The sequence below is a fragment of the Sinohyriopsis cumingii genome, chromosome 7 (assembly GCF_028554795.1).
Source record: "Sinohyriopsis cumingii isolate HCF-2022 chromosome 7, ASM2855479v2, whole genome shotgun sequence".
Lineage (NCBI taxonomy): Eukaryota > Metazoa > Mollusca > Bivalvia > Unionida > Unionidae > Sinohyriopsis > Sinohyriopsis cumingii.
Window position 1 is genome coordinate 99,849,537 of NC_142967.1, and position 26,584 is coordinate 99,876,120.

The 26,584-nt window shown below is 35.7% G+C and overlaps 1 protein-coding gene across 1 annotated transcript in view; it reads right to left on the reverse strand.

Moving 5' to 3' along the window:
• The window catches only part of LOC149795804 (uncharacterized), a 58,646-nt gene that overhangs the window by 9,918 nt on the left and 22,144 nt on the right, over positions 1 to 26,584 (reverse strand). Inside the window, exons 5-8 of the mRNA XM_089965706.1 lie at positions 7,384 to 8,394; positions 5,042 to 5,797; positions 3,435 to 3,979; positions 1,928 to 2,145 (exon numbers count right to left, since the gene is read on the reverse strand). Of these exons, the coding sequence (XP_089821832.1) occupies positions 1,928 to 2,145; positions 3,435 to 3,979; positions 5,042 to 5,797; positions 7,384 to 8,394 (2,530 nt within the window). The remainder of the gene's footprint in view (positions 1 to 1,927; positions 2,146 to 3,434; positions 3,980 to 5,041; positions 5,798 to 7,383; positions 8,395 to 26,584) is intronic.

Here is a 26,584-nt window from a genome sequence, read left to right on the forward strand (position 1 = left end):
TGGAAACCAATCAAGAATAATTTTCCTCCCTGTTTTTATATTTCTGTGGGTGATTGTATGCCATGACCCATTGCTGGTTGATTGATATAACATAGAACAACAAAATCGTTTGGTTCCCTTGCACTTCCAAAACAACTAGGTGTGGCCTCACTTTGTATGGGATGTACATGGTCACATCCTTTGTTTTCTTTAAAAAGCATCCATCTGACAAAGCAGCTTGAAGACGCTACTAGGCTATAAATGTTCAGCCTATGGCTTTACACCAACAAAACGAGATGATTTGGAGACCATATAGTCTTATACGAACCTATCATCATCAAAATATTTTTAATGAAAACCCCTGATTGCTACTGCAATTTGTTAAGGAAGACAAGTGAAAACATTAGTTTCGATATAGCCACTGTCGTAGTCATACCGAATGCTTCAGCAGCACTATTTGTATTTAGGACCAACTAGACAGTGGGATGAATATGTGTGTAACGCTTCATTGCAATCGTCCAATTACTATTAGATAAGCAGCAATAACATATTTGTGATAATTAACAAATAGACGATGGGACAAGAACAACAGGTCATCCCGTAAGCTATTACGGTATATGGCCAGTAGAGCTAAACGGCATGGGAGCACACTGATTTGTCATTTTCAGGCCACAAATATAATATTTACCAAGTTCTTGACAATCCATGGATAAGTTTACAGGAAACATTTAATAGCCCCATCTCCTGAGGCTATGGCATAAAGGTTCATGAAACAAATTTGTAACATTACTGTCCTGTTTCACAATAAACCCATGATCAAGTGGCAATGCTGAGCCACTTATCTTGTACTTTTTCAATTTAGATTTTCTTTTTAAAATCTCATAAGAATGCAACAGTATATAATTTTGCGTGAGCTTGGTTTTGTTTCTAAGAAAGAGGTCAGCATTATGATTTCTGTTTAATATTTATATTTATTACAACAAAATACATATCTGGTAGTATTTATATAATAACGTTATATAATAATGTTAGATATCCCAGTCTAATCAAATTTCAATGGAAAATATTGCAATAACAATAATTGCACACAACAGTGTTCCAGCTAGAAAGAAATATGGGGACACCTAGACTTACTCCAAAAAGTGTCCACCCATCTGTCCCTTTCTGTGCACTGTTCTACCTTCATCAAATGCAAAATTAGAGTCTTCATAAGCACTATACAGATTTATACATACCTGTTTAGCTAAAAAGGGTTTTTCCTTCAAATATAAATATATTGGTGAATGGTATGTGTAATGGATATTAAAAAACACAGGCAGGTGTATGTTATTGAATGAATGTAACTTTATGATCAAAGGGTGTTAATGCATTCAGTCTACAGTAGAAGCTTCTAATTCAATCTGGCAAACGCCAAAGATGAATCGTTCTTTCTGCACCATTGCATAATCAGTGTAAAGGCCTAAGAAGCACCTGTAAGTGGGGCTGTAATTATTCGGTCAAAATTGAATATTTTTATAGTGACCAAGTAAGTTCTTGCTGGTAGGAATTTAATTAGAACTATACTATTTTTCTTTGTTCACTACTAAATATTATTGTTTAATATTTTGTGCTGTTTATGTGCATATCACTGTGATTATTTAAAGATAATATGTGCAAATTAGTCCACTAGACCAAATGTAACTTGTTCCTTAATATCTTGATTCTTCGCTAAATAAAATACTATCCATCTGTCCACGTTATTGCGCTTGTTACACTTAATGTTCCTTATATGCTTGATTACAGTTTGAGAAGAAAGTATTACTGCAAACTTTCATTGTGAAATTATAAATATCATTATAACATTGCATATCGGGACAAAGACCCTATCCCCCCCCCCCCCACGTAAAAAACGGTGCCCTTTCAGTAAGATGTTTCCTTATGTAGACGAGAGAATAAAATCTATTCCTACTTTTGTGGTCCTCCATCTCTACTTGTCTTATGAAGAATGTCATTCCATATAATTGTATTCTGTTTTCCTGTGGTCCTTGATGTACCAAAGGTAAAGACAAGTCGGCGCTTGAATGCTTCTTGCAGCAACCTTAGAACCAATTTACCTCTATCATTATTTGGAAGATATGCTGTGCGTTTAGTTCCATAATACAGTCTGCCAGGATTTGGATGTTCTTCCTGCCCAAATAGAAAAGATGCAAAGTGTTGCCTTCAGTAAAATTTGTATGTCAAATTGAAGCACAGTAAAATTAAGCTAATGTGACCGTGAATCCAGAATTTTTTGACAGCTATTTGTTCTTGAATATTAGTGTAGCAGCCATATATTTGTGAAATTTAATATAAAACACAAATTATATTAAAGACAATAGAACCAGTTGTGACAACAAAAACAACATTGATATACCTAATTATTAAATGTACCAGAAAATATCACATTCCGTTCAAGATTTGTATTGCTTTGTAATCTTTTCCCGATTAATTGTTTCCTCTTAAACTATGTTTCTATTCAGAAAATTTTAATTAAGCATTTCACCGAACTAAGTTTTTTTTTTATTCCACTTTACTTTTTTTTAAAGATAAGATAATTAATGGCTGACAACAAGCTGTTGTACTAATTAATGACTGTACTATCTCAAATATGTGTAACACATAATTTCAGGGCATATCTGGCAAAGTCAGATGGTAAATGTTTTTTCAACAAATCTCAGATTAGCTAAAATTCAAACAAACATTGAACGTACTTATTATGCACACTTCGTGCTGTATAAACAAAACTAACTGATGTACATAATTAATGTTGTTCTGCCCAGGTAACATTCATTGTACAGCATAAAAGGAATGAAAACAAATGTCTTTTTGTAAATCTTGAGCAAGTTAAACTCAGTATTTGTTTTAAAAATAATTACTTCATGACAAGAAGCAAGAGGTCAATGCTGGCCCAAGTGTGCTCATCCTTCTGACAAATGCCAGACATTTGTCATTAAATCATGCAATTGAAAAAGATAACACATTATGTTGGCAGCAAATCTTTTCAAGAAGACTAGCTGCAATTAGTAGATTATATCAAATATTGTATCCAACTCTATGTTAAAAAGGTTATAAAAGGTTTAAAGGTAAATATCTTGGTGTATAGGTTATATACCCATTTGTAAAGGACAAGAATAAACTTCACAGAATGGCATGGTAAAATTGTAAGAGTTTTTGAATTCACAAGATTTTTACACATGACATCAAGCTGGACGTAAATATACAATGGACAATAATTCTAACAAAATCATGTGTGCTGAGCAATTTATATTCTCATCTACTGATGAGACATAATCTACGAAACTTGCAAGACTGGTTGCATTTAATAGACATAGACTGCTTGTGCTACAGACAGACAGCTGTGATAAATCCTGTATATGCGTGCCTCCTATGCATGTTATAATTACACTTATGTGGCCAATCCAGCAACTATTTCTTACCTTCTGTGTTGAACATTTAAATTCATACAAGATGACAATTGTTCCACACATTTCAAATCCAGGTAAACTATACATTTCATAGGAAATGTTCATGGTTCCTTCCGGTTGAATACCAGTTATCTTTCCATATACCAATCCACAGCAAGGACAAACAGGATTGCATCTAAATTTTTTATCAATGCATTCCTTGCAGAAGGTATGACTGCACTTGGGTAGCACTTTAGGATTTGTTATAGACTCCATGCAAATATCACATCTATCTTTTCTTTGCATATCGGATGACCTTGGTGTGTTTGCACGTGACTTGGACTCAACATTTGATGGCTTTGATGGGGTTTCGCTTGTGAATCGTCCCTTTTCACGAAATTCCTTTTCAAGTTTTGCAGGAAGTAAATTCGTAAACCACTGGGACGCTGCTTCGTTGGAGCAGATTATTATCACCGTATCGAACCAATATAAATAAGAGTGTGATTTTATCCACTGATGGAGACCATCAATCATAGACTCACAACAAGTTGCCAATGGCTCTTCATACTTGTCATCGGCTAAGAAAACAACAAAGTAAAAGATTATTACAGTATATATTTAATACGAAATGTCTGCCACATATTTTTACTAAATGCCTCTGTGTCGTGCTTGAAATCTAAATTAAATTTCGTTGATTCAGTCCATTACTGATTATCTGATTTTCTTGAAATTTCGTTGAAAAATGTCTACATCATTTACATGACATTGATTAGTCTCTGTTTTTTCTTGCATTTATTTGATTTGGAGCATTGGTTGAGAACTATTTATGTTTTTAGAAATGCCTCATTAACAATGCTTTTAAGAATACATGTCCAGCTGCTCCACGATTTAGATACATGAATGGAAGTCAAATTTAATAGGTTTGAATTAAGGTGCTCGCTAACATTTCTAAGTATATTTATGACAACGTGTGTGCCATCGATTCCAAAGAACCACCATGAGGATGTTCTTTCATTGTGCTCCTGACAATTTGACAAACCTGCGAGAAACAATGGACGTATTGACCAATTAATTTATTTTCTAAAACGTTCAGGGGCGCGAAAATCATATATCAACTAACATGACTAGAATAGAGTTTAAACAGCTCAATACAAAATTGAATTTCTATTACTTTTATACACATATGTTATTTAGAGCTAAGGAATGGTAGCATCAACTCATGAGTCAACCACAACAATTAGAAAACTAATGCAGCTCTTGCCTACACTGATCACTTATTACGACATGCAGGGATATAAATTGGACATATTCTACATTCCATAACCGACAGGGAATTCATATGAGTTATATAAATTTCTGGGTAACAAACAACAAAATAAACTTGCCTTAGAAAAGTTTTATCCTGATCTTGGTTGCAAAACAATATTATTTGAAAATATTAGTATCAAAAATAGTTAAAGACATGTTGTCAGGCAAATGGATTTATTGCCAGGCAAGCAGATTGTACAAATTGATAGACCTGTCTCATTTGACTCTTTTCTGTTATTTGCTACTCTCATTATATTCCAAGTTACTTATAAGTATGCTATGGCAATCTACACTACTGCTAGTGAAAATATCATAAAATTATTGTTACTTACTGGACGTTCCAATTAAAGGAACTGCCAAAGATTTCAGCTTTTGTTTACAAGCTGCATCCATAACATTCATCACTGTTCTTGTTACAGTCTTTCGGAAAGTCAGTTTGTCTCCTTTGGCTTCTAAATTCCACTCTGGTGCTATAGCATGCAGAACAAACTTACTTTTCAGTTCACCAGACCCTGTGACAACAATTTCCGTTATTGATCTCCTCGCCATCTTGACTTTTGAATGTTCGAATTCTCTATATCTTCTGCCAGCTGCTTTTAAGATAGCCCTTGCAACATTTCCATTTCCGGACCCATATTCATCTTCTATGCTCACTAAAGCATCAGCTGTAATGTCACAAATGTCACCAATAATAACTTTAATAGCAGTTTTATTAAGATAATACAATATTAAAGTAGCATCTTTACTTCCTTTTGCAGGAGACATGCTATATGAATTGGTCTCATCTGAGTAAGAGGCTCTGTCCGTACGCAGACTTGAGCATTCTGTGTGAATCATTTCTTTTCCTTCCATTGGTGATACATCTGAGGTTAATGATTGACTTACATTGATAGAAATGCTTGGGAACTTTGTCCTCTGTGAGGAGAAATACATTGCAAATTTATCTTTTATAACTTGTGTGGTATCTTCGTTGATGTCTACAAAATGAATTTCTTTCAAATTCAGCTGACCTCCTGAGCTTTTGCTGAATTTATCAACAGCACTGCAATACTTTTGAGCACATAGTTCTGTCTGCAGCCCACCATATCCTGTTAAATAAACAACAGACCATATCAGGTCAGTGGTATAAAAATTATATAAATTAAATTTATTTCACTTCAAACGCATTTTTTTTTCAATTAAGTCTGAATGATTCAATTCTATTTTATGTATATTTGTAGTCTTGTTTCTTCATTTAAACATCAAAAGAAACCTTTGTGTGAAAATCCTATGTATTATAACCATCTATTTAGACTAATTAGCTATTACAGGATTTTCAAGATGACTGATGTGGTGGCCATATTTTACACTAAATCTATAGCATTGTCATTTGGGATTAGAGCAAAATCCCAGTTCAACATGATGTTTCAATTAGGAGGAGCATCAATAACAAGATATTCAAGATGGCTTCTGTCAGAGACATCAAAGAAGTCTTTCAGTGAAGACCATCCATTAAACACAAGTAGCAGTTACATGTACAAGGTTTTCAATATGGTAACTGTGTTCAAATGACACCATTATTGTTGAGGATCTCATAGACAATGGAAGAATGTAATTGTAAAGGTTTGTGAAGCAATAATATCATTGAGGACCAACAAGGCATCATAGTTATTCAATTGGGGTTTCCACCAAATTCATACGCGTTTCTGTCTATGAGACAAAAAGTGATTTTCAAGATGGCTGCCATGGTGGCCATATTCTATATGAGATAAGCACAATTGACATTTAGGAGATCAAAAGACTTCAAATGAAGTCTCCTGCTGAACGAAAAAAATCTCCTGACCAGGCATTTAGAATAAATTCAAGAATTTCACGCTGTCCTTCATGATGAACTTACTGGAAGTCAGACTGGAACCATTTTCATTTAGACTAACAAGGCATCATAATAAGTCTTTCCCCGGACAGTTTATTCTGATATGCTTAATGCATTAGGAATAATGATAACGACGATTTTTAATTAAAGTCTAGAGAGCACCTTTTTCTTCTAAACAAATATGTCATAAGAAGTCGCTTAGTAAAAACTCCATTCTGACACAACTATCCGTTCTGGAGTAGGAATAACATGATTTTTTCCCACCGGTTTCACTTAGGATCAACTAGATATCATAAAAAGTTATCTGGTGAAAACCTCGTCGTAGTATACATTTACATTCAGAAGACATAGCTATAAGATTTTCAAGCTAGCTGCTTTGGTGGCCGTATTTGATTTAAGATCAGCACCGATTTCACATAAAACCAACTAGACATCACAAGAAATCTTTGAGTGAACCCCAATGTTGATATCACCATCTTTTCAGCAGTAGCCACACCAAACTATTTAAGATGGCTATCATGCTTGCCATATTGGATATCAAGTCGGCATCGTTTTTATTTAGGACCAAAAAGACATCGAGCTGCATCATTTTCATTCAGGACCAAAGGGACCATTTAATGGACGTGTGCTTCAATTTCCATAGCAATCTGCCAAGTTGTTTAGAAGGAGTAACAATGACAGGCTTGTGATAATGGTGAAAAGGGTGATGCACAACACAAAAATGCACAGGATCCTCTTGTCTACGAAATTACAGCTAAGCATTAATAAAATACATATTGCATAATACTTAAATACAACGGACAAAGTCATGTGAACACATACCTGCACTAACAGACGGAAAAGCGACTGATTTCAAGCCGCTGCCATCCACAGCTTTTAAACTCTCTACAATAATGCACTCCAACTGTGACAGAGCCAATTGGATTTCGTCATTTTTACGCTTTACTGGACCTGCAATATTGATAATGCTCCTGTAGTTTAATGATCCTGAAGAAAGAATCAACGGCTGATTTTTTTTCAAAGGTCCATTCAACTGGATGTGATTTTGACAAGCCTGCTTAAAACCCCTTCCAGCAGCATTAGCGATGGCTTTAGAGACTCCTTGTGAATTCCTCAGGTATAGATCAGTTGCATTGACTATACATTCTACATCAGTTTCTGTAATTTTCATAATATATACTTTGATCATTATTCCATTCTCTGTATGAAAGGTACCCTCCGATGGTTGTGTTGACTTGTTTTGATTCGATGTGCTAGAATCCATAGGTGTACTGGAATCTTCAGAAGACCTAGAGTCTTTAGACAAGGCCAAAGGTAAACCATTTAACATATCTGTATTTATTGAAGCTTGATATCTTTTTCCGCGGCCAGCGACAATTGTTCTGCCAAGTAAGACCATAACTTTGTGCGTGATTAGGTTAAGACGGGTTTTACTTTTGCTAAATAAAATTATTTTTCTTTCTTCTTCAACATGAAAAACTATAACCATATCATCCTTTGGAAGGTCAAACATAATCTCTTCTTCTGGTTTAAGCAAAATTTCTTCCCAGTTCGACGCCTGAATTTCATGCAGAAGAGAGACTATCATTTCTTTAAATTTATTGATATTTTCTCCTCCACAATTGATTCTTAAGCAATCTTCAACAAATGTAATTTCTGTTGATCTTAAATCACAGTTTTTGTCTAGGCAGTGAAGAATGGCCAAATATTCATAAAATGTTGCTGGGATATTAAAATAACTTCTTTCGTTTTGGTCATCTTCAAATTTCAATTTTTCTTGTTCAATATGCAAAGGCAGCACTTCCTCCAATAAAAGTGCCTGGTCCATAGTTCCTGAAATACACAAATACAATCTTTAAAGCAGATGAAAAAGGGATCATTTAGCCACCACCACTCCTCCCAGCGGAAGAAAGTTCAAAAATATCAAAGAGGCATAAATTGTTGATTTGTGCCCAGTCAATAGTGGTCTGGCCCCAAATTTTCAGAAGCTAATGCCAGCTTTGGAGAAATCCCCACCACCGCTACCACCACCCCTTCCAAGACAGTTTGCAAGTGTTGCACCGGGCAAGTGTTGGGTAGCCATCAATGAATACTACAGAGAATGTTTGGATAGAGCTTGTTTTGGTCAAGAAAGTTGCACATATCTTTGTATTGCAAGGTCGATGGGGTAGCATCGACTGAACAAAATAACAAGATTATTAAAGACAAAACTTTTGTTACATTTCATCAAGTTCTGCAGAGTAGGATTAGAGGAGTTGTGTAAAGGCTGTTTAATGTAGTAATGGCGGGCATTTTAGGCAAGTGGTCACCATCAGTCGAACAAATCTGAATGGTCTTCATTCCAGAATGCTTCTTGTAAAATCATGTTTAAATTGGTTAAGCAGTTTGGAGAAGCTGTATATTATAACTGTGAATAGACAACAGACAAATCATGACAGACAATAGACGGGACCACAAATTCTCATTGACTTTCAGTCAGGTGAGATAACTGAAAATAAACGATAATGCTTTGTTATCATCTATACTAAAACTTTTAAGGAATCTATTATACAGTTAGTTCTGTTAGCTACTTTAATAAAATACTGTACTTTGACATTAATACGTGTAATTGTGATTTTAAATTATATTAAAGCAAATGCAATGATATGATATTGCTAATATTCTAAATACCCAGTATATCTATCACACCTGTGAACTCATCCAATTCTTGTTCCACATCCCCTTGATAGCTACACAGCGGTACAAATGCAGAATTCATCATCAATCTGAAGTGTAGTTCTGTTTTAATTTCAAAATGTTGCCGTAATTGCAATGTTTGCATCTTTGACCCTCTCTCAAGGACTTCACTGAGGGAGCAGAGGATGATATCCCTCACAAAATCATAACATCTTAGGAGAACAACTACTACCTTGCAAATCCAACCAACCCTCCAAGGTTAAATATTTCTTTGCTAAAATGCTAGCAGTATTTTGCCACCTAGATGGCAGTTAGATAAACCGATCTCCACTTGATTCTGGGATATGCGTTAAATCCCTTGAAATTAACAGTTATTACTGGAGTAAAAGGCTTGCTGTCTATAAGGATGCAATTGCTGGCAGGCTGGGAGGGTGTATTTCTATCATGATTAGGTAAGTATTATCCAAGAAATATTTTACTAGAAAAAAGTTGTTTTCTTCTTCAAATACATTGCCAAATCCTAATATCGTAGAATAATGGGTTAAGGAAGATATAAACCCTTTGCTTCTAATTAATCCGACTGGAAAATAGACTACTTATGTCGGAGAGAAACTTCGAATGGGAAAACTTTTCCCTCTAGCAAATGCAGCGAAAGTCGTGAAGCCGAAACTTTATGAAGGTCTCGCACGACCAGAAAAGGTAACCTTTGCTCCTCAGAGAAAGGTTCCTCCAGATCATATCGAGCCTTTTAAAACGAAAGATCTTTGATAAAACTGGAGAATTGTACTCGTATCTCCATTTCACGGCATAGCTAATTATATTAGAGGAGAGTTTCGCTCATATGTAATGCATGCGGAGACTGTCCTTACTTTATGAGCTGATATGCGAAGCAAATTCATTAATGTGCATTTAATCAGATATGAGGAAAAGATACCAAACTTTATTCAGGACGAACGTGACTGTTGGTCTATCATCCATCCCCTCTTCAAAGGCAAAATAATGCCTTAGGTCCCTCAATGCAACGGATATGACTTCATAAGATCCGACTTCAGAAGTCACACTTGGTCCTGTAAATGACCTTGAGATGGCGTACCCAGAATAGACAGGATTTGTTACCAATATCTGATTACCTATGAAAGTTAGCCTGTTCCTGGCCAAAAAACGAGGTTTAAGAAATGATGCCGATTCATCTTGTCGAACCTGCATGTAGATGGATTGACCAAGAGCCATAGAACGTTAGCTATTGGAGTATATATGCCTAGGTTGGTATAAAGTGTTCTTATGCACTCTATTGAGCTTATATTCGATTGCCTTCGTAAGCCTCTAAGGTGGTTAGCCAAATCACTTGAGTGATTTTCCATCATTTCTCATGAGATTCGTTTGTTCTTATGGGCCTATTTTAATACGATCCAGACAGCAGGTTCAGAATCTATGGGATGGGATGAAACACCTGTCATAGTGGTTGCTTAACGCAGATGAAGAAATATCTCGATTCCTGGAGATTCTGTTGAGAGCTTGATGTGGTTGATCCAATAGCTCACATTTACATTTACTCCTATGTATCACTTCTAGAACTTGAAGTTGGTGGAGACGATGAGTACGTTTGGAAATTCAGATCGATAGAAATATCATAAACTACTTAAGAATTTATGGACCAGGGACTAATGAGACAAAGGCTGCAACTTTGTCACTCCACCTTGTCGCCAAATGGTCCATCAGAGGTCGATCTAATCGACTAACGGTTGTTTTATTCGCGATATATACAGGTTAATACAATCCCTGGTTACACGTTCCTTTCAGCTTTGCGGGGAATTAGGACTCTATTTGACAGAGCAGTTTTGTCATATGCAGTCCCCTGACAGGACTCTTCTCCAGAAAAAATGTTTGGGGCAAATATGTAGGTACATGCTCTGGTTTAGATTCCTGAATACCTTGATTGTTTCTTATTGCAAACTGTTTGGAAGGCGATAGTTATCACTTTTGTTTGTTAGGTTTACAAAGGCTATAGTTATCATTTTGATTAGTGTTACAATATTCATATGTTATTTTCATGACGATCATATTCATAAATGACTTATGATTCAACAGGTTTGTGTTCGTCAGTATTAATCAAATTCTCTCTAAGGCATGTGAATTGTTCACTTAATATAAACTATATATATATATATATATATATATATATATATATATATATATATATATATATATATATATATATATATATATATATATATAAAAATAATATATATATATATATATATATATATATATATATATATATATATATATATATATATATATATATATATATATATATATATAATTAAAAAAAATTAAAAAAAACCATTCCAATCTTGCAATTCAGTCATTTCAAAGACTATATTGTACAATCGATCCTTTTTAACAAATGCTAAATTTCAAGACGAAGGTATCTGAACGTAGATACGTTTCTCGAAATTAAAGAAAAAGAAAAGAATCAATATGTAATGATTTCTCTGATTTCATTGATTCCCCAGGGCACATGTAAGAAAATTGTCAGCGCACATTGCCTTTATAAAGTCTCTTTTAACCAGTTACTGCAATACTGTGAACACACTGCATGTGAAACAGGATGTTAAAGTCTATGAACTTATTCATCGAAAAGACTTTAGTGATAGCGTTTAATTTAGTTTTCATGCAATTTTACTTGCCTCGTATGTCGATACAAAATGAAATATACTTCTAACGCTTTTATGCGTGAACATCACAAAGTCAGTAAATTGAATACAACTATCTTAATAACATCCCCGCCATTTAGATATTAATTTAAAAATCCCATATTTTAGCGTTTTTATCCTTCACATCTTTTCTTCCATCATCTAAATTTTAAACTTTAAGCCTAAGTTATTCAAAGTGTAATACCTTAGATAGGGCAGTGGCAGATGCTTTATCTGCTCGGGAAATGGACGCACCCGCCCATCCACGAGTCTCCTGCTGCCTTACAGGTCGGCTTTGGTTAGCCAAAGGCTAAGGGAGTAAACCCTAAAAGAAAATCCGGAGTGGAGGTCCTAAGGCAGCTGGACGATGTACTATATCCGCTTCTGGCAACTCCTTGGTCTTGAGAGGGATGGGCACCGCCAGATGACTTTTGCCCAAGTCACAGTGATAATGCTGTACAAATCTGAGCTTACAATACCGGATCGGTCGTCGCCTGGGTCAACAAGGACTGCGCCTGCCGTTGTCCACCAGGACGGAGGTGACAAATGTGCTACTGGTACTATGCATGCAGTCAGAGCGAGAGACAACATTGTCATCGCCACCTGGAACATTAGAACTCTGGCGCAAATAGGAAGGCTCCAAGAGTTGACAAATGAGCTGGAACACTACACATGGCTCATTCTGGGACTCTGTGAAGTTAGATGGAAATCCCTAGGAGAACACCAAACCGAAGATGGGCATATATTATACTATAGTGGAGAGTGTGACAGGTCCATAAATGGAGTAGGCTTCCTTGTAAACAAAGTCATCAAGGGATCTGTGCTGGAATGCTGCCCCATATCTAGCAGAATCATTTCCATTCGTCTGAAACCATCTCCCTTTAACATCACAATTATCCAAGTCTATGCTCCAGCTACCGATCATGATGATGAAGAAATATAGGAGTTTTACAACAAACTACAGGGTATTCTAAACATGGTCAGTAAGAAAGATATCCTCATTGTCCAAGGAGACTGGAATGCCAAAGTTGGCAAAGATCCTCTAAAAGACTGGGAGGTAAATTGTGGACCTTCTTGCAATGAGCTTACCAATGAAAGAGTGAGACGGCTGCTCGAGTTCGCAAGCTACAACAACTTGGTACTAGCCAACACCCTAGGACAACATAAAGCTTCACGATGCTGGACATGGCACTCACCAAATGGAACCCATCACAACCAGATCGACTACATACTGGTTCAAAACCGTTACCGATCTGGCATCAATTGAGCAAAAACAAGGACATTCCCAGGTGCTGATGTTGGGAGTGATCACGACCTCGTGATTATGAACTTCCGAGTGAGGCTGAAGAAAATAACAAGCCAAAGAACATCAGGCTCAAATTCAACCTTGAACAAATGTAGGACCCTAGCATCTGCAAGTCATTCCAAGCCACAATTGGAGGAAAATTTGCTCCACTCCTTGTGATGGATGGTGATGTCAATGAGATAACATACACCTTCAACACAGACAGCAACTGCCAAGGACATAATTGGCCTCCATCGCCCGAAGAAAAAAACCCTGTGTTACAGAAGAGATTCTGAAGTTGTGTGATGCCCGAAGAGAACTAAAAAAACACCAGACACACAACAGGGGCATTGAAGTACCGATAAATAAACAAGAATATCAGAAAAAACTTGAGCAAAGCAAAATAAAATTGGATTGGACAGAAGTGCACAGAAATGGAGAACAGTCTGATAAAGAATAACAGCAAAAAGGCATTTCAAATTGTGAAAGACCTCACCAGACAGAAACAACCAAGAGTCAGTACCATTCAAGACAAAAATGGAAAATGCCTCACAGAAGCGAGTGACATTGCAGAAAGATGGACTGAGTATTGCAAAGAACTCTACAACCATCAGTCCACAGGAGACCCAGAGGTGCTTGAAGCTCCAAACTTCTCAAATGATGATGACTTCCTCATTCTCAAAGAAGAGGTGGAGTCAGCAATAAGAGCACTGAAGAATGGGAAAGCAGCTGGAGTAGACAACATCCCAGCTGAACTTATCAAGAATGGGGGAGAATCAGTAAAAGAGCTACTAACAAAAATCTGCAACAAGATCTGACAGACAGGTGAATGGCCAACACAATGGACCCAGTCACTGATTATAAAACTTCCCAAAAAAGGCAATCTCCAGCTGTGCCAAAATTACAGAACTATCAGTTTGATCAGCCATGCTAGTAAGGTAATGCTGAAGATCATCTTGAACAGACTGAAACCACAAGCTGAAGAAATAATCGCTGAAGAACAGGCCGGGTTCCGGAGTGGAAGAAGCACAACAGAACAAATATTCAATCTCAGGGTTCTGTGCAAAAAGTACTCGCAACACCATCAAGACATCTATCATGTGTTCATAGATTTTAAAAAGGCCTTTGACAGAGTGTGGCATGAGGCATTGTGGGCCACAATGAAGAAGTATAGCATGGGTCAAAAGCTAACCAATACCATCAAGCAGCTGTACACCAAGGCTACCAGTGCAGTAATTGCCCAAGGTGCTGTGGGGGACTGGTTGGAGTGCGTCAAGGCTGTCTCCTGTCACCCACACTTTTCAACATCTACTTAGAGCGCATCATGAGCGAAGCCCTGGAAAACCACTGTGGGACAGTCAGCATTGGAGGGCGTAACATCACCAACCTCCGCTTTGCAGACGACATTGATGGGCTGGCAGGCAGTGAAGACGGGCTAGCCACCTTAGTGAAGAACCTGGATGAAACATCTTCCAGATTTGACATGGAGATAAGCGCTGAGAAGACAAAACTGATGACAAACAGTGGCAAACAAATCTCAGCCAAGATTAAAGTCGGAGGACATGAACTGGAAACAGTGAGCCAGTTCAAATATCTTGGTTCCATAATCACTGAAGAGGGATCAAGAGCAGAAATTTTGTCAAGAGCAGCACAAACAATGGCAGCTTTGTGAAAGCTAAGACCCATCTAGAGAGACAAGAATATGTCTGAAAACTAAAATCAGACTATTGCGAGCTCTAGTCATCTCAGTCTTTTTGTACTCATGTGAGGCATGGACCCTGACAGCAGAATTACAATGAAGAATCCAGTCACTTGAAATGAGATGCTACAGAACCATCCTTGGCATCTCTTACATGGACCACATCACAAATGAAGAAGTGCGTAACACCATGAGGCGCGAAGTAGGCCAATATGAGGACCTCCTCACCACCGTCGAAACGAGAAAGCTAAAATGGTATGGCCATGTCACTAGAGCCAACAGTCTATCCACAACAGTCCTGCAGGGCAGCATCCAGGGTGACAGAAGGAGAGGTAGACAGAGAAAAAGTGGACTGACAACATCACAGAATGGACCAGGAAAAGTGTTGCGGAGACGAAGGCATTGGCACATGATCAAGACAAGTGGAGGGAACTGGTCAGATGTTCAGCAGCACAGTGCCTCAATGACCACACTAGGTCATGAGACTGATGATGATGATGATGATGATGATGATGATGATCGATTGAGTGAAAATTGGGAGATGAAGAGACTATTCTGTTTGCATTAGATCTTCTTGCAAGACACCGTGTTCGCCGATACATTAGCCAGCCTAGGATATGTCGAACTTTAACGTTAAGGACACAACTTTAAAAAATCCCAAACAAGAGTACAAAGGCCTGGGGACCTGGTTCCGATTTGCTATTTGAGGTAAGTCACCACAGTGGATTTGACGAACATAATGTCAACTCTGTTCCCATGTTGGTTTTGCAGCAACCCATGATACGCTTTGAAAACAGTTTTTCTCTCGAAGATGCTGATATGTAAATAATGATTATGAACGGGTTATACTTATATGACATCCAGAAATTGTAAGAGAATTGCTTCCCAGTCCTCTGCGTTCGCCTCCGTAGTGATTGTGATTGTCCAAGGCTGTTTTTGTAGATGTATCCCCGACAGTAGTCAAGAGTTATTTCCATGCCTTCCAGATCCAACCTCATATTGTGCAGATTGTGAACGTTGGCCCACTGGCCAAAGGTTAGACCTCCTTTTGGATCACAGTATCATTGTCCTGGGATTCAAATAATGCGAACTAGGACTAACATGTCCGCTGTTGCATAGAGCAAATCTCGAAATGTAAAGGACTTCTCAAACAGATGGATAACTCTGTATAGACATGAAATCTACCATTTCAGAAAGGCATATAACATTTAGCTTTAATCTAAAACGTTTTAACTCGTGTGAATTGGATTTGCGAGGTAGTAGTAGTTCTCCGTAGGTCTTATGATTAAGTGACTTGAAGAAGAAACATACATCCATCAAGAATTTCATTGGTATAAGAATAACAAGTATGTCAGTTTTATCCTAGTTTACTTAACAACATGTAACGACACTTTCCAGGAGGATGCCTCCTTCCACCCTTCCTAGAACTTAATTTGCTAGTTTAAAATTATTATAACATGTACAAATAAAATTTGTACTAATTTCATGAATTCTGTAATGTTTAAATAAATGATGAAATAATCAAAAGAGAGGTATATAAGTTTACAGGCAATGCTATACTAATGAGAATTGATGGATATATTAACCCAAGCAATTAATAATGTTCATAGTTGCGCAAACAAAAGAGCAAAGCTTTTTTTAAATTAGCTCGAATAAATTACTTCACATGAACAATTTTTTTCTGGACTGAGAAGTATAAACGTTTAATAAACAAATATATTGATCATTTCATACTGAATATATCTGATAAAACGGTATAGTCTGCAAATCTCAAGTGAAATCCTTTTCCAGGTCACCACCTTTCTTACCATCAAGGGTATTCATTTTCTGCATTAGCTCCCGTGTGCCCTTGACCTTTGTCACAATGTTGTTAGTGACAAAAGAAGGTGGATGGTGTCTGTATAAGGCCTGCCACAAGTATAGCCAATTTTATCTCCTCTGTTGATCACGCCTAAATCATATGTTATATTATGTTTGGGCTTGCTAGGTAGTTGAGCAGTTTGGTCAGCAATGGAACTGACTGGTAAGCCAGAATCTGCAAAAATTACCCTTATGAGATTTTAGTCTGCATGAAATCCGTATTTTGGAATGAAAATGTTCCGATATTTGTTGGTCTTGGGTTGATCTTAGTTGAATCAATTTTCAGTCTGGGTGGCACTAAAATATTTAATCGTGTTATGGTCAGGGTATTGTCTGGTATTAGACAACAGAATCAGAAATATCTGAACTGGGTTGAACACATATTTTTGGTTTGCAATTGATTTATGTCACGTCCATCTTCGGGCTGGGTCTTTAATCGAGATATGGTCAAAACAATTATGTTACTAAAATAAAAAAGTAGAAAAGATACGTGCATTGGAGCCATAAACCAGACTTTAGTCTGGGAAATTCGAAATTGCGTGTTTCTATTTTTGTACAATTCAAGATCATTAAAAAGCATAGTGCATCTGACACTGAGGCATGTACGAAAAAAGAAAATTTGAATGTGTGATGTCTTCCATTATTTCACCACTGAGTATCCTAAGTTTCTCACCAAAGTTCTTCTGATCTAGACTAGTTCTAAAAATGAAAGCATTCTGAAACTAATCAGTTTTTATGTTGCTTTGTAAATTACTCTTGTATCATACACTGCAGGTTGTTCAACAATGTTTATAATTCTGGCCTAATACTATATTATTGTTGCAACGATTTTGAAAACAAATGGTACCAAGCCTAATTTCACTTTTTTGAAGACTGCAAGTCCAAAAAGGTCAAATTTAGGTTCTGATATCCCTGTTACACAGTCCATAGTTCCAGACGTATCATTCTAGTCGGTCTATATCATAGGGTATACTACGACCACAATCAATCAACCCATTTTCTATTATTGACTGCATACATGCACAGTATGCCAATTTAATGTAATCTGAAGGAAAATATTTTCATGTTTCTCTCCAAGAGTGGTAGACCGATATTCGCTTTTTGTCAGTTTCTTGGTGTTTGAACCTGCTTTCTGGTCATGTGGCAGTGTTCCCCATGATAAGGGTTATCGTAGATCCTTGAGGGATATACATTCATAAGACAAGACAGAAAAAGAATGACTTGCTACAAACGATGATCATATGTCACGTTTTAGCATTGAACTACAATATGTAAACCCACATTATAAAATATTCCTCGGAAAGGTATTTTTGAATTTTTCAGCAAGGTGGAACTCCTTGCAGCAACATTTACATTGAGCAAATGTGATTCGTTTGGTGTGTTCGCTTTGCATTTAACAGTACATAAACACTCAGAAAGTTGTATCCTTCTAAGGCACGTACATGATGGTAAAATTCCTTGGCAAGTATGCACCATAATAACTGATTTGGCCGAATCCAATGAAGGAATCAGACCTGCAAGTGTCTATGAGTTAAGCCAGGAGGACGATAACATTATCAATTGACATTTAAAACAGTCATGTAGACCTTGTGCTACGTTGTACAATACATTATTTCAGGTTCAGATCTGGTCCATGGCCATAGTTAATTTTTGTGAGAAGTTTCTCAACCACTACTTATCTGTATTAAAGGTTAGTATAGCATAATTATATTGTTCAGTTCTGGGAGCAGAGGAATATTATCAGCAAGCTAAACTCTGCCTAAATTGTAACATTACTGTACAGTGCAAAAAAAAATGTTTGTTTTACGATTTTCATAGCTCGTGTCATTCTCTGTACAATGAGCTAAACCAATATCGGATTGTAAAGAATTCAGCCGGCCGATTTCAAACCTGGTCAGCGGCTCGGCGTATATGCATAATTTGTCTTATTTAATATAAGGACAGACCATTTCCTTGTCGGGGAGTGGTCATAGGAATCTTTTGAAATGAGATGTTTTATCTGGTACTTGAAGATAGTCTATTTACTTCAAATGATATAATGGATATAATATGCTCATTTTCTATAAATGAACGTTACACACTTTTATTATGATTCTAGGGTCAAAACTGTTTGTGTAATGCCATCGTTTCCGGAGGTCTTCATAATATAACGTTTTTGCACGCATCTTACGAATAAAAGTGCCACATTTGTTATCTAAATGCGCGTATGTACACATGATGTGAAGTATCAGAAATTGCGTACATTTGATTAGTTTCGTAAATATTTATATATGAATGCTGTGTATATTGCTTTATATCCATTGTAGCTGTTCTTACTTGTGACATTTAAATGTATTTGATCTATGTTGCAATATGGTAAATATGTACTATCTGTGTTATGTTTTTAATATGTCATATTACGTTGATGTCATGTTGATAAAGTTGCTTTATAGGAGCAATTGCTGTGCAGTTCCCTGGCTACAAATGTTAAATAAGGTTTATTGTCTCTTATTTCATCATATTTGGCCAATACAAAGTAAAATAGGTCAAAGAAGTCTTTATCCTTGCCATAGTTTATTAAGCAGTAAATCCTCCTAACTGGAAGAATACTCTATTTGTCTGAACATTTGAATTTTACTAATTTCTAAAAGGTTCTTGAATTCTCTACGTCCAGGCCATTTTTGGTCTGGAATTTGATCTGTATTGTCTTCATGTTCAGTCTGGGTATAGTCTTGTTGGTTGTCTGGTACTGTATTAAAATATAAACTGAACTACAAAGTATTTTTTATTTCAAAAGAACAAAATTTAACGTGAATTAGCGTGAAAAAGGAGTAAAGTGTGAATAAATACGAGCATGGTTAGAGAAGCTTTAGCAATTTACATTTTGAGATAAATTATTCTCGTGCCATCAAAAATCAATATTCCTTGAAATCCTGTTCTTAAAATGTCATAATTTTTTTCAACAACTGCAGAGTGCAAGCTGATATATGCAAGAATAAGCGACATTGGATTATCAGCTGTTAATGTTTCCATATAATGTAACATGCTTGCCTATTATATTACCCATGATACCAGGTAAATCGCTGTCGCTGGTTAGCGTAATCAAGCATACTTTTCATACCTTGTTTAAATGTGTCATCTTTATTACCCATCTCAATAATTTCACCAGCACTTCCTCCTCCATCTTATGTTAAATCTTTTACACACTTTGATATGGTTATAGCAAGAGTTGTTACTATTATACTTCTAGCTGTAAAATTAACAGCAACCCTCGTGCTTTTGCTTGAAGCAGTTGTTTTAAAATTTCTCCTAATGGTAAATTTTCTTTAACTTTTGAATAACTGTTATGAGTATGTTAACACGAGTTATTTTATAAATCAGTTAAATGTCCAGTTATGTGTAATCATTTACTTTCAAAAGCTTGCAACGTTCTTGCAATGTAAGCTACTGAAGTGCAAATATATTCTGTTTATCAGCTTTCTCTTTGTCATACATTTCAAAACTCGTATTTCATTGACATTTTATCTACATCAGCGAACACTAAGCATAAACTATTTATTTCTTACCTTCGTATGGAAGAAATACAAAGCAAATCACAATTGTATCGAATATGAACACCTAAGGAAAATAAAATTAAGTTTATGCTGATAAACATTTTAAAAAGTAAGGAAATATCTGGTTAAACAGATCGAATTATGTAGAGGTGTTAGAAGTAAGTATACTTAACTATTTAGTTTTCTAAATTGGGTATAGCTTAGCAAAGCAAATTCAACAGTTCATATGTGCGTTGAGCTGCAGGACTAGCAACACATTTTATCCCCTTAGCTTTAAGTGGGTTAGATGCAACTTTGGGTTTGTTGAAAACGTTAAAAGCAAGCAGGTATACATCAGTTTTAAGTGTTGATGGGTTTGTAATGTCTGATATAAGTAATTTGAATAGTTTTGATGATATTGCTTGTAAAGTTACCAAGTACAACAAGTACATCAGATACAAGCCGATAGAGAATGGAATGAAGATATAATTTGGTAACACATAAAGCCATAAACTGAAAGGTTAGCAAAAAAGTGATATAAAGCCATTACATTTTCTTCCCTGTTGTTGTTGTTTGTCCATCTAAATGTTTGATAGGCATGTACATACACATGGCCATATACACTATCATACTGATGCATATGAATGACCGTAACATTGACCTGACACATTTTCCAGTTTTGCTAATGCTCCTTCTTTGGTTTAGCACAGTTCTTTGGTGGCATGCTCGACCTCCAAAGATTTTAAATTCAATCATCAGGAACTTATTATAATCTTTACAATTCGAAATCTACCTTACTTATTTTCATACCAGAATCATGTCGTAGTCAACATGTACATTTAACAATTAACAATTTAACCATCTTTAATTGCTGTTCTCATAGAAATTACATCAAGCAAATTTGTAAGCTTATGGTGGGACCTTGACATATATGTTCTTCGTAATGAGGTTTGCAAGTAGAATACAGATACTTGGTTACTGAGGCATTTACTATGTTAACAATTCCACAATCCACCATTTTTTCAAATCAGCAGGATAGTCAAGTATACATGTACTTGCGTAATGTGATAAATTTAGTTAATAATCACTGATTCATACATGCTTACATTCTTCAAAACTATTTCATAACATTAAAGTATATTTTCTTACATAGAAGTTGTTCAGACACAAAACGGGCAAGCAAACAAAACAAAACAATATATATCATGTCTGTTTTAAAAACTAAATTTATTGTCTTTTACATAACTAAATTTATTTGAACATTACAAACGATTTTCTTTTTGCTTCAGTATATATGCAGGCAGTGATGAATGAAAACATCTACCGGTATATGATATTGTTTTATATATCAAATTCTCCAACTATAAGTTCAATCATTAATCTTTATCTGGTCTTTAGCTTCTTATATTCATTACTTTCTATACATACAGATCAACTGCTGCAAAATATATAAATAGAAACACATTCCGATTACTATCATTATCTTTTGAGTCAGATGTATACTGGTTCAAGTCTACTCAATAGGACTTGGAAAATTTGGTCACAACGTTATTTTAGTTCTAGTAATAACTTTATATTCCTTTCATATCTGTAAAGTGTGCCTGTATATTCTTTTGATTTTGTGCTGATTTGTCTTAATCCTAATTTGTTCCAAAATTTATTAATGTTTGTCTACTTTCGAGAATATATTATTGATAAAAACTGCTTTTAGTCATATATTTTAAAATGCATTTTAATCTGACTCCTCCGATAATTAATGATGTCTTGTAAGTCAGGTGACCTCTTTGTTAGTATTTTCGTGTGTATCATATATATATATATATATATATATATATATATATATATATATATATATATATATATATATTGTAACGTCTTTTTTGCTTGTAAACGATGTATTTAGTTTCTCATGTCTGCAGCACCATACCGAGTTTGCATACAAATTTGAGTGGTACTTTTTCCAAAAGCTATACCTGGTTCCCAATGATCTTGTCTTCTGATTCTTACTTTGTCTCCAGAAGTTTGAAAGCTCTAAATCTGTTCTATCATATTGTTTCGTTTGCATATGTATCATTTCACTTAGTGTCCTCATTAGGTTTCATTGTGTTAATACTTAAGGACGTTGATGTATGCTAGCAGTAGGCAGAGTTGATCGAAGTCTTCGACTCATCAGTATTTTTGCGGGAGATCATATAGCACCAATTGATGAATTTCGAAACTCCAATCAAATGGTTATAGGTCTTTGCGATTTAACCCTGCGTTATTGAGAAGTCCCTAGACAATCTGAATCGTTCTTTCTACTAAGCCATTTGACTACGGATGCTTTGGGCTTGACGTAGCGCGTTTGAATCGCCAGGTATTTGCACACTGACGATACTCGTTTGAGAACTGTGGGCCATTATCATTCCTTACTTTCGGTATTCCATGTCTTGCAGAAATTAACCTGGCAACTTCAAAATATATGGCGCAGTAATCAACTATCAAGACATAGATGTAATTATTCCAAATATATAAATCTGTTCCAACCATTTCCCACGGTGAAGTAGGCTGTGTAGACAACAATGGTTAATTTTTAGTTAACGTTCTGTATTCCAGACAAGTAGAACAATTCGATACTGTGTATGCTGTTTTTGCTTTCCTGCAAGGCCATTACATAATGTCACTTGCTCTGTGCTTCGTCTTCTCAATAGTCAATATGACTCTTGTGTAACTCATTTTGAATTTCTTTCTGAAGATTATTACAATCTTCTCTCCTTTATAACTAAGCCATCTATTGCTCAAAGCGCATCTTTCCAGTTCCACAAGTTTCTGATTTAAAGCGGTAGATCTTGTTTTAATCATTTCTCGTTATGTGGCCCTTTTTTCAAACTTTGTTACATTCTTCATTGCTTCTAACTGTGTATCTGCAATTTGTGTAATTGATATGATCATGTGCACATAGCAATCACTTTTACTATCCATCTTCTTATCACATGAATCTGACTGAACTATCTTGACAATCTGCTACAATTAACTTTACCTGGACAATAAGTTAAGTCAAAACTGCATTTATGCAGTCTTGAAAACATTATATGAAGTCTAGTCGTTGTAGCAGTTAGAGGTCTCTTGAGGACTGATTCCAGAGGTTTATAATCCTACTCAACTTGTACTTGACGACCATAAGGATATTGGTTAAATCATTCAAAACTAAATAACACATATCTTGTTCCTACATATGTCACCGATTGGCTTAACTGCATTAGCTTTGCACCAAGTCCTGATTTGGATGCATCAAAATATTTTACACAGGTTCTTTGCTTAGAACCTGTTTCATATCGTCATGCGCAGTTTCCCAAACAAATTCAGTGTCACTTTTCAAAATTGCTCTGCTTGCTTTTGTCACTGTAAACATATTTGGGATCAATTTTGCATGGCAGTTGACTGTGCCCAGTAATCTTTAAATTCCGCTCCTATAAATCGGAGGAGGATTATCTGTGATTGCTTTTACATTTTCTAGATCAGGTTTAGTAACTGATGATGTCAGTATGTGACCCACATAGCACACTTGTGTTAATAAAAATTAGCACTTTCCAAGGTCAGCGTCAGGTTTACTTCCTGGCATCGCTGTAACCTTTATTCAGTTTTCCATTGTGATATTCCTTTCAAGTACCCCAAACGATTTTGTCATCATGTCAGTCTCCACCACAGGCAGATTCTCAAAACAATGTGATATGCATTTTTGGGCCACATCTTGGTCGAATTTAGTAATAAAATGCATTATCATGTAGCAATATCTACAAAACGGGCTGTTAAATGTCAATTACTGGCTGTCCTCACGCAGGGATATTTGACAATAACCATATTTGGCATCTAGTTTGGAGATAAATCTTTATTTCAGTCATGCTTGTAATTATATCTTCGATTGTAGAAAGTTGATCATGTTCTCATCTGATACCTTGATTCAAATTTCTCGGATGAAGACAAATTCGTAGATTTTTCCGAGCTGGGATTTCAACAATAGCTAATGAACTAATCCATTATGTTGGGTCATCTACTTTCCGTATTACCTTTTCAGTTTCATCTCTTCCAAAGTTGATATAAGTGGTTCTCGTAAAGCTGCATATATCTTCATTTGTTTGATTAATAACAGGTTCCACATTGTTGTCAATTGTGATATGATAGTTTTGTTTTAAACATCCTAAACCTCTGGTTACACTGGAAAATGCTTTTGCGATATGATTTTCCTTATTCTTGTGCACACTGCAAACTATTATGTGAAATTCTTAAGGTGCTTTAAATAAAAAATAGGAGTTTGTTTTATTGTTGTGATATAAGAATCAAGGTCTTGATTCATGCAGTTTAATTAGCATTTGTTTATGGCAATTAGTTAGTCACCATAGTAGCTCGTGAGAAAGATCTTGCTTGGTTTACTTCAGGATAGGCAATATTTAATTGTCTCAGAAATGTGACTTGGAATGTTTACTTACTAAATAATAGTAATTTTAAATTGGACATCAGTACCAAGAGGAGTCAGCGTAAGGTAGTATTCTTGATCATTGATTTCAGTGTTTGTGTTTATCACAGTTCTTACAAAAGATGTTTCTTATTGTTCACTGAAGTATTCATGCACACAATAAAACCGTTTTCTCTTGCAGCATTCCAGAAAATGATACTGTTTTCTACATCTTTAGCAAGTTTTGTCCATAAGCTGGATAACCATCTGTTGCATGCAGATTGCCAAATTTACAATAGGTAAATAATCTGAAGCATAATTTCAGGTTTGTCAATTCTGCTTTCTGATTTGGTTGCGCCCTTTGCTTTTCTGTTGTTACCGTCTTCGTACCATAAATATCATAAGCAGCTACTTCATTTGGGATCCTTTGAATCTGCTTTTAGGATTCTTCGTCTGTTCTGCATATAGCCAGTGTTTTTTGTAGTATCACTTGATCTTCGCGCAAAAGTCTCTCGAATCATTTCATACTGTAGATTTTCAAATTTGCAGTTCTTAGCAATGCATTTAGGTTTGGATACATATTGGTCAATGGTTTCATTCTTTTGTTGGAATTTTGTATTGACTCTGTGCCTTTGTACCATAATGTACTGCTGAAATTGCATTAGTCTTCTAACTTCTTGATAAGTGGATCAACGTCTTCAGCTTCACTGGTTTCAGATGTAAAAGTGATGTAAAGAACGCTTCTATCCTGACCAATAATTTATAGTGTTACGGCTATATGGTCTTAAACTAAGTAACAGAGCGAAAACTATCAGTTTTGTAAAATTCAACGAACAATGTAATTCCTTGAATACAAAGTGAACATTTACAAAAAGTTACAGTATTATGAATTAAATCCCAAACAGTTGAAACTTTCTATGACAAGACCATATGTTCCAAATTAATTCCATGGGTGAACCAAATAAATGTAAACACTGAATAAGCTGAAGTGCCTGCAGTCTTAAATGTTTCAATGTGCCGACAGTCCTTTAACATATCACAGTAAAATAATCCAAAATGTCCTGGACTAAATTCACAATAATTCCAGATTAATGATTTAGTCCATGACGTATTAACGGGCACTTTGTAATTCCAGTAAATAATATTTTATTATTTAAAACAAATCATTCAAATTTTTAAAAAAATGAATACAACAATAAGACTGCTTCAGCTTTGGACATTAAGGTAGGAATGATTAATTTTTTCAAGTAGAAACATTGATATAAAAAGGCTAAGACAGAATTATATGACCCGGATGTAGGTACATTTCATAATCGGATCAATGGTATCAGTAGAATGATAAAATCATATATTACCACAAGATCTACTGCACAAAACTAGTACATGTATGATACAGAGATAAACTGTGTGCCCCTGTGCATAAAGTTGTATTCATTTTCTTACCATGAACCTTGAGTATGGTCCCACTGTAAATGTCTCTACTCCATCGCATCTTCACATTTTCTCATTCTAGGAATTCTCTCAGAAGGTGAAGAGTCATGGATTTTTCACTCACAACGCTATGACTAGAAAATTGTCAGAGGAATATGTGCATGACATACATAGCAGCCACTTTTCCTGACTTTAAAAAAAAAAAATCTCAACGACCATAATAATTAACATGCACACTGACCCAATGATTGTTCTGTGGAAGGTGGTGGTATGAAAATCCAAATTTCGCTCTCTCTCAAAATAAGCGTGAAGCTAACTGGGGTAAACTGGAAGCGTGCAACTTAAACTTTATTCATATTAATATTAAATGGTTCTACGGGTTTCTGTGTCAAGTATCAAGTGTTCAATAAACTCTTATCAAATCCATATATA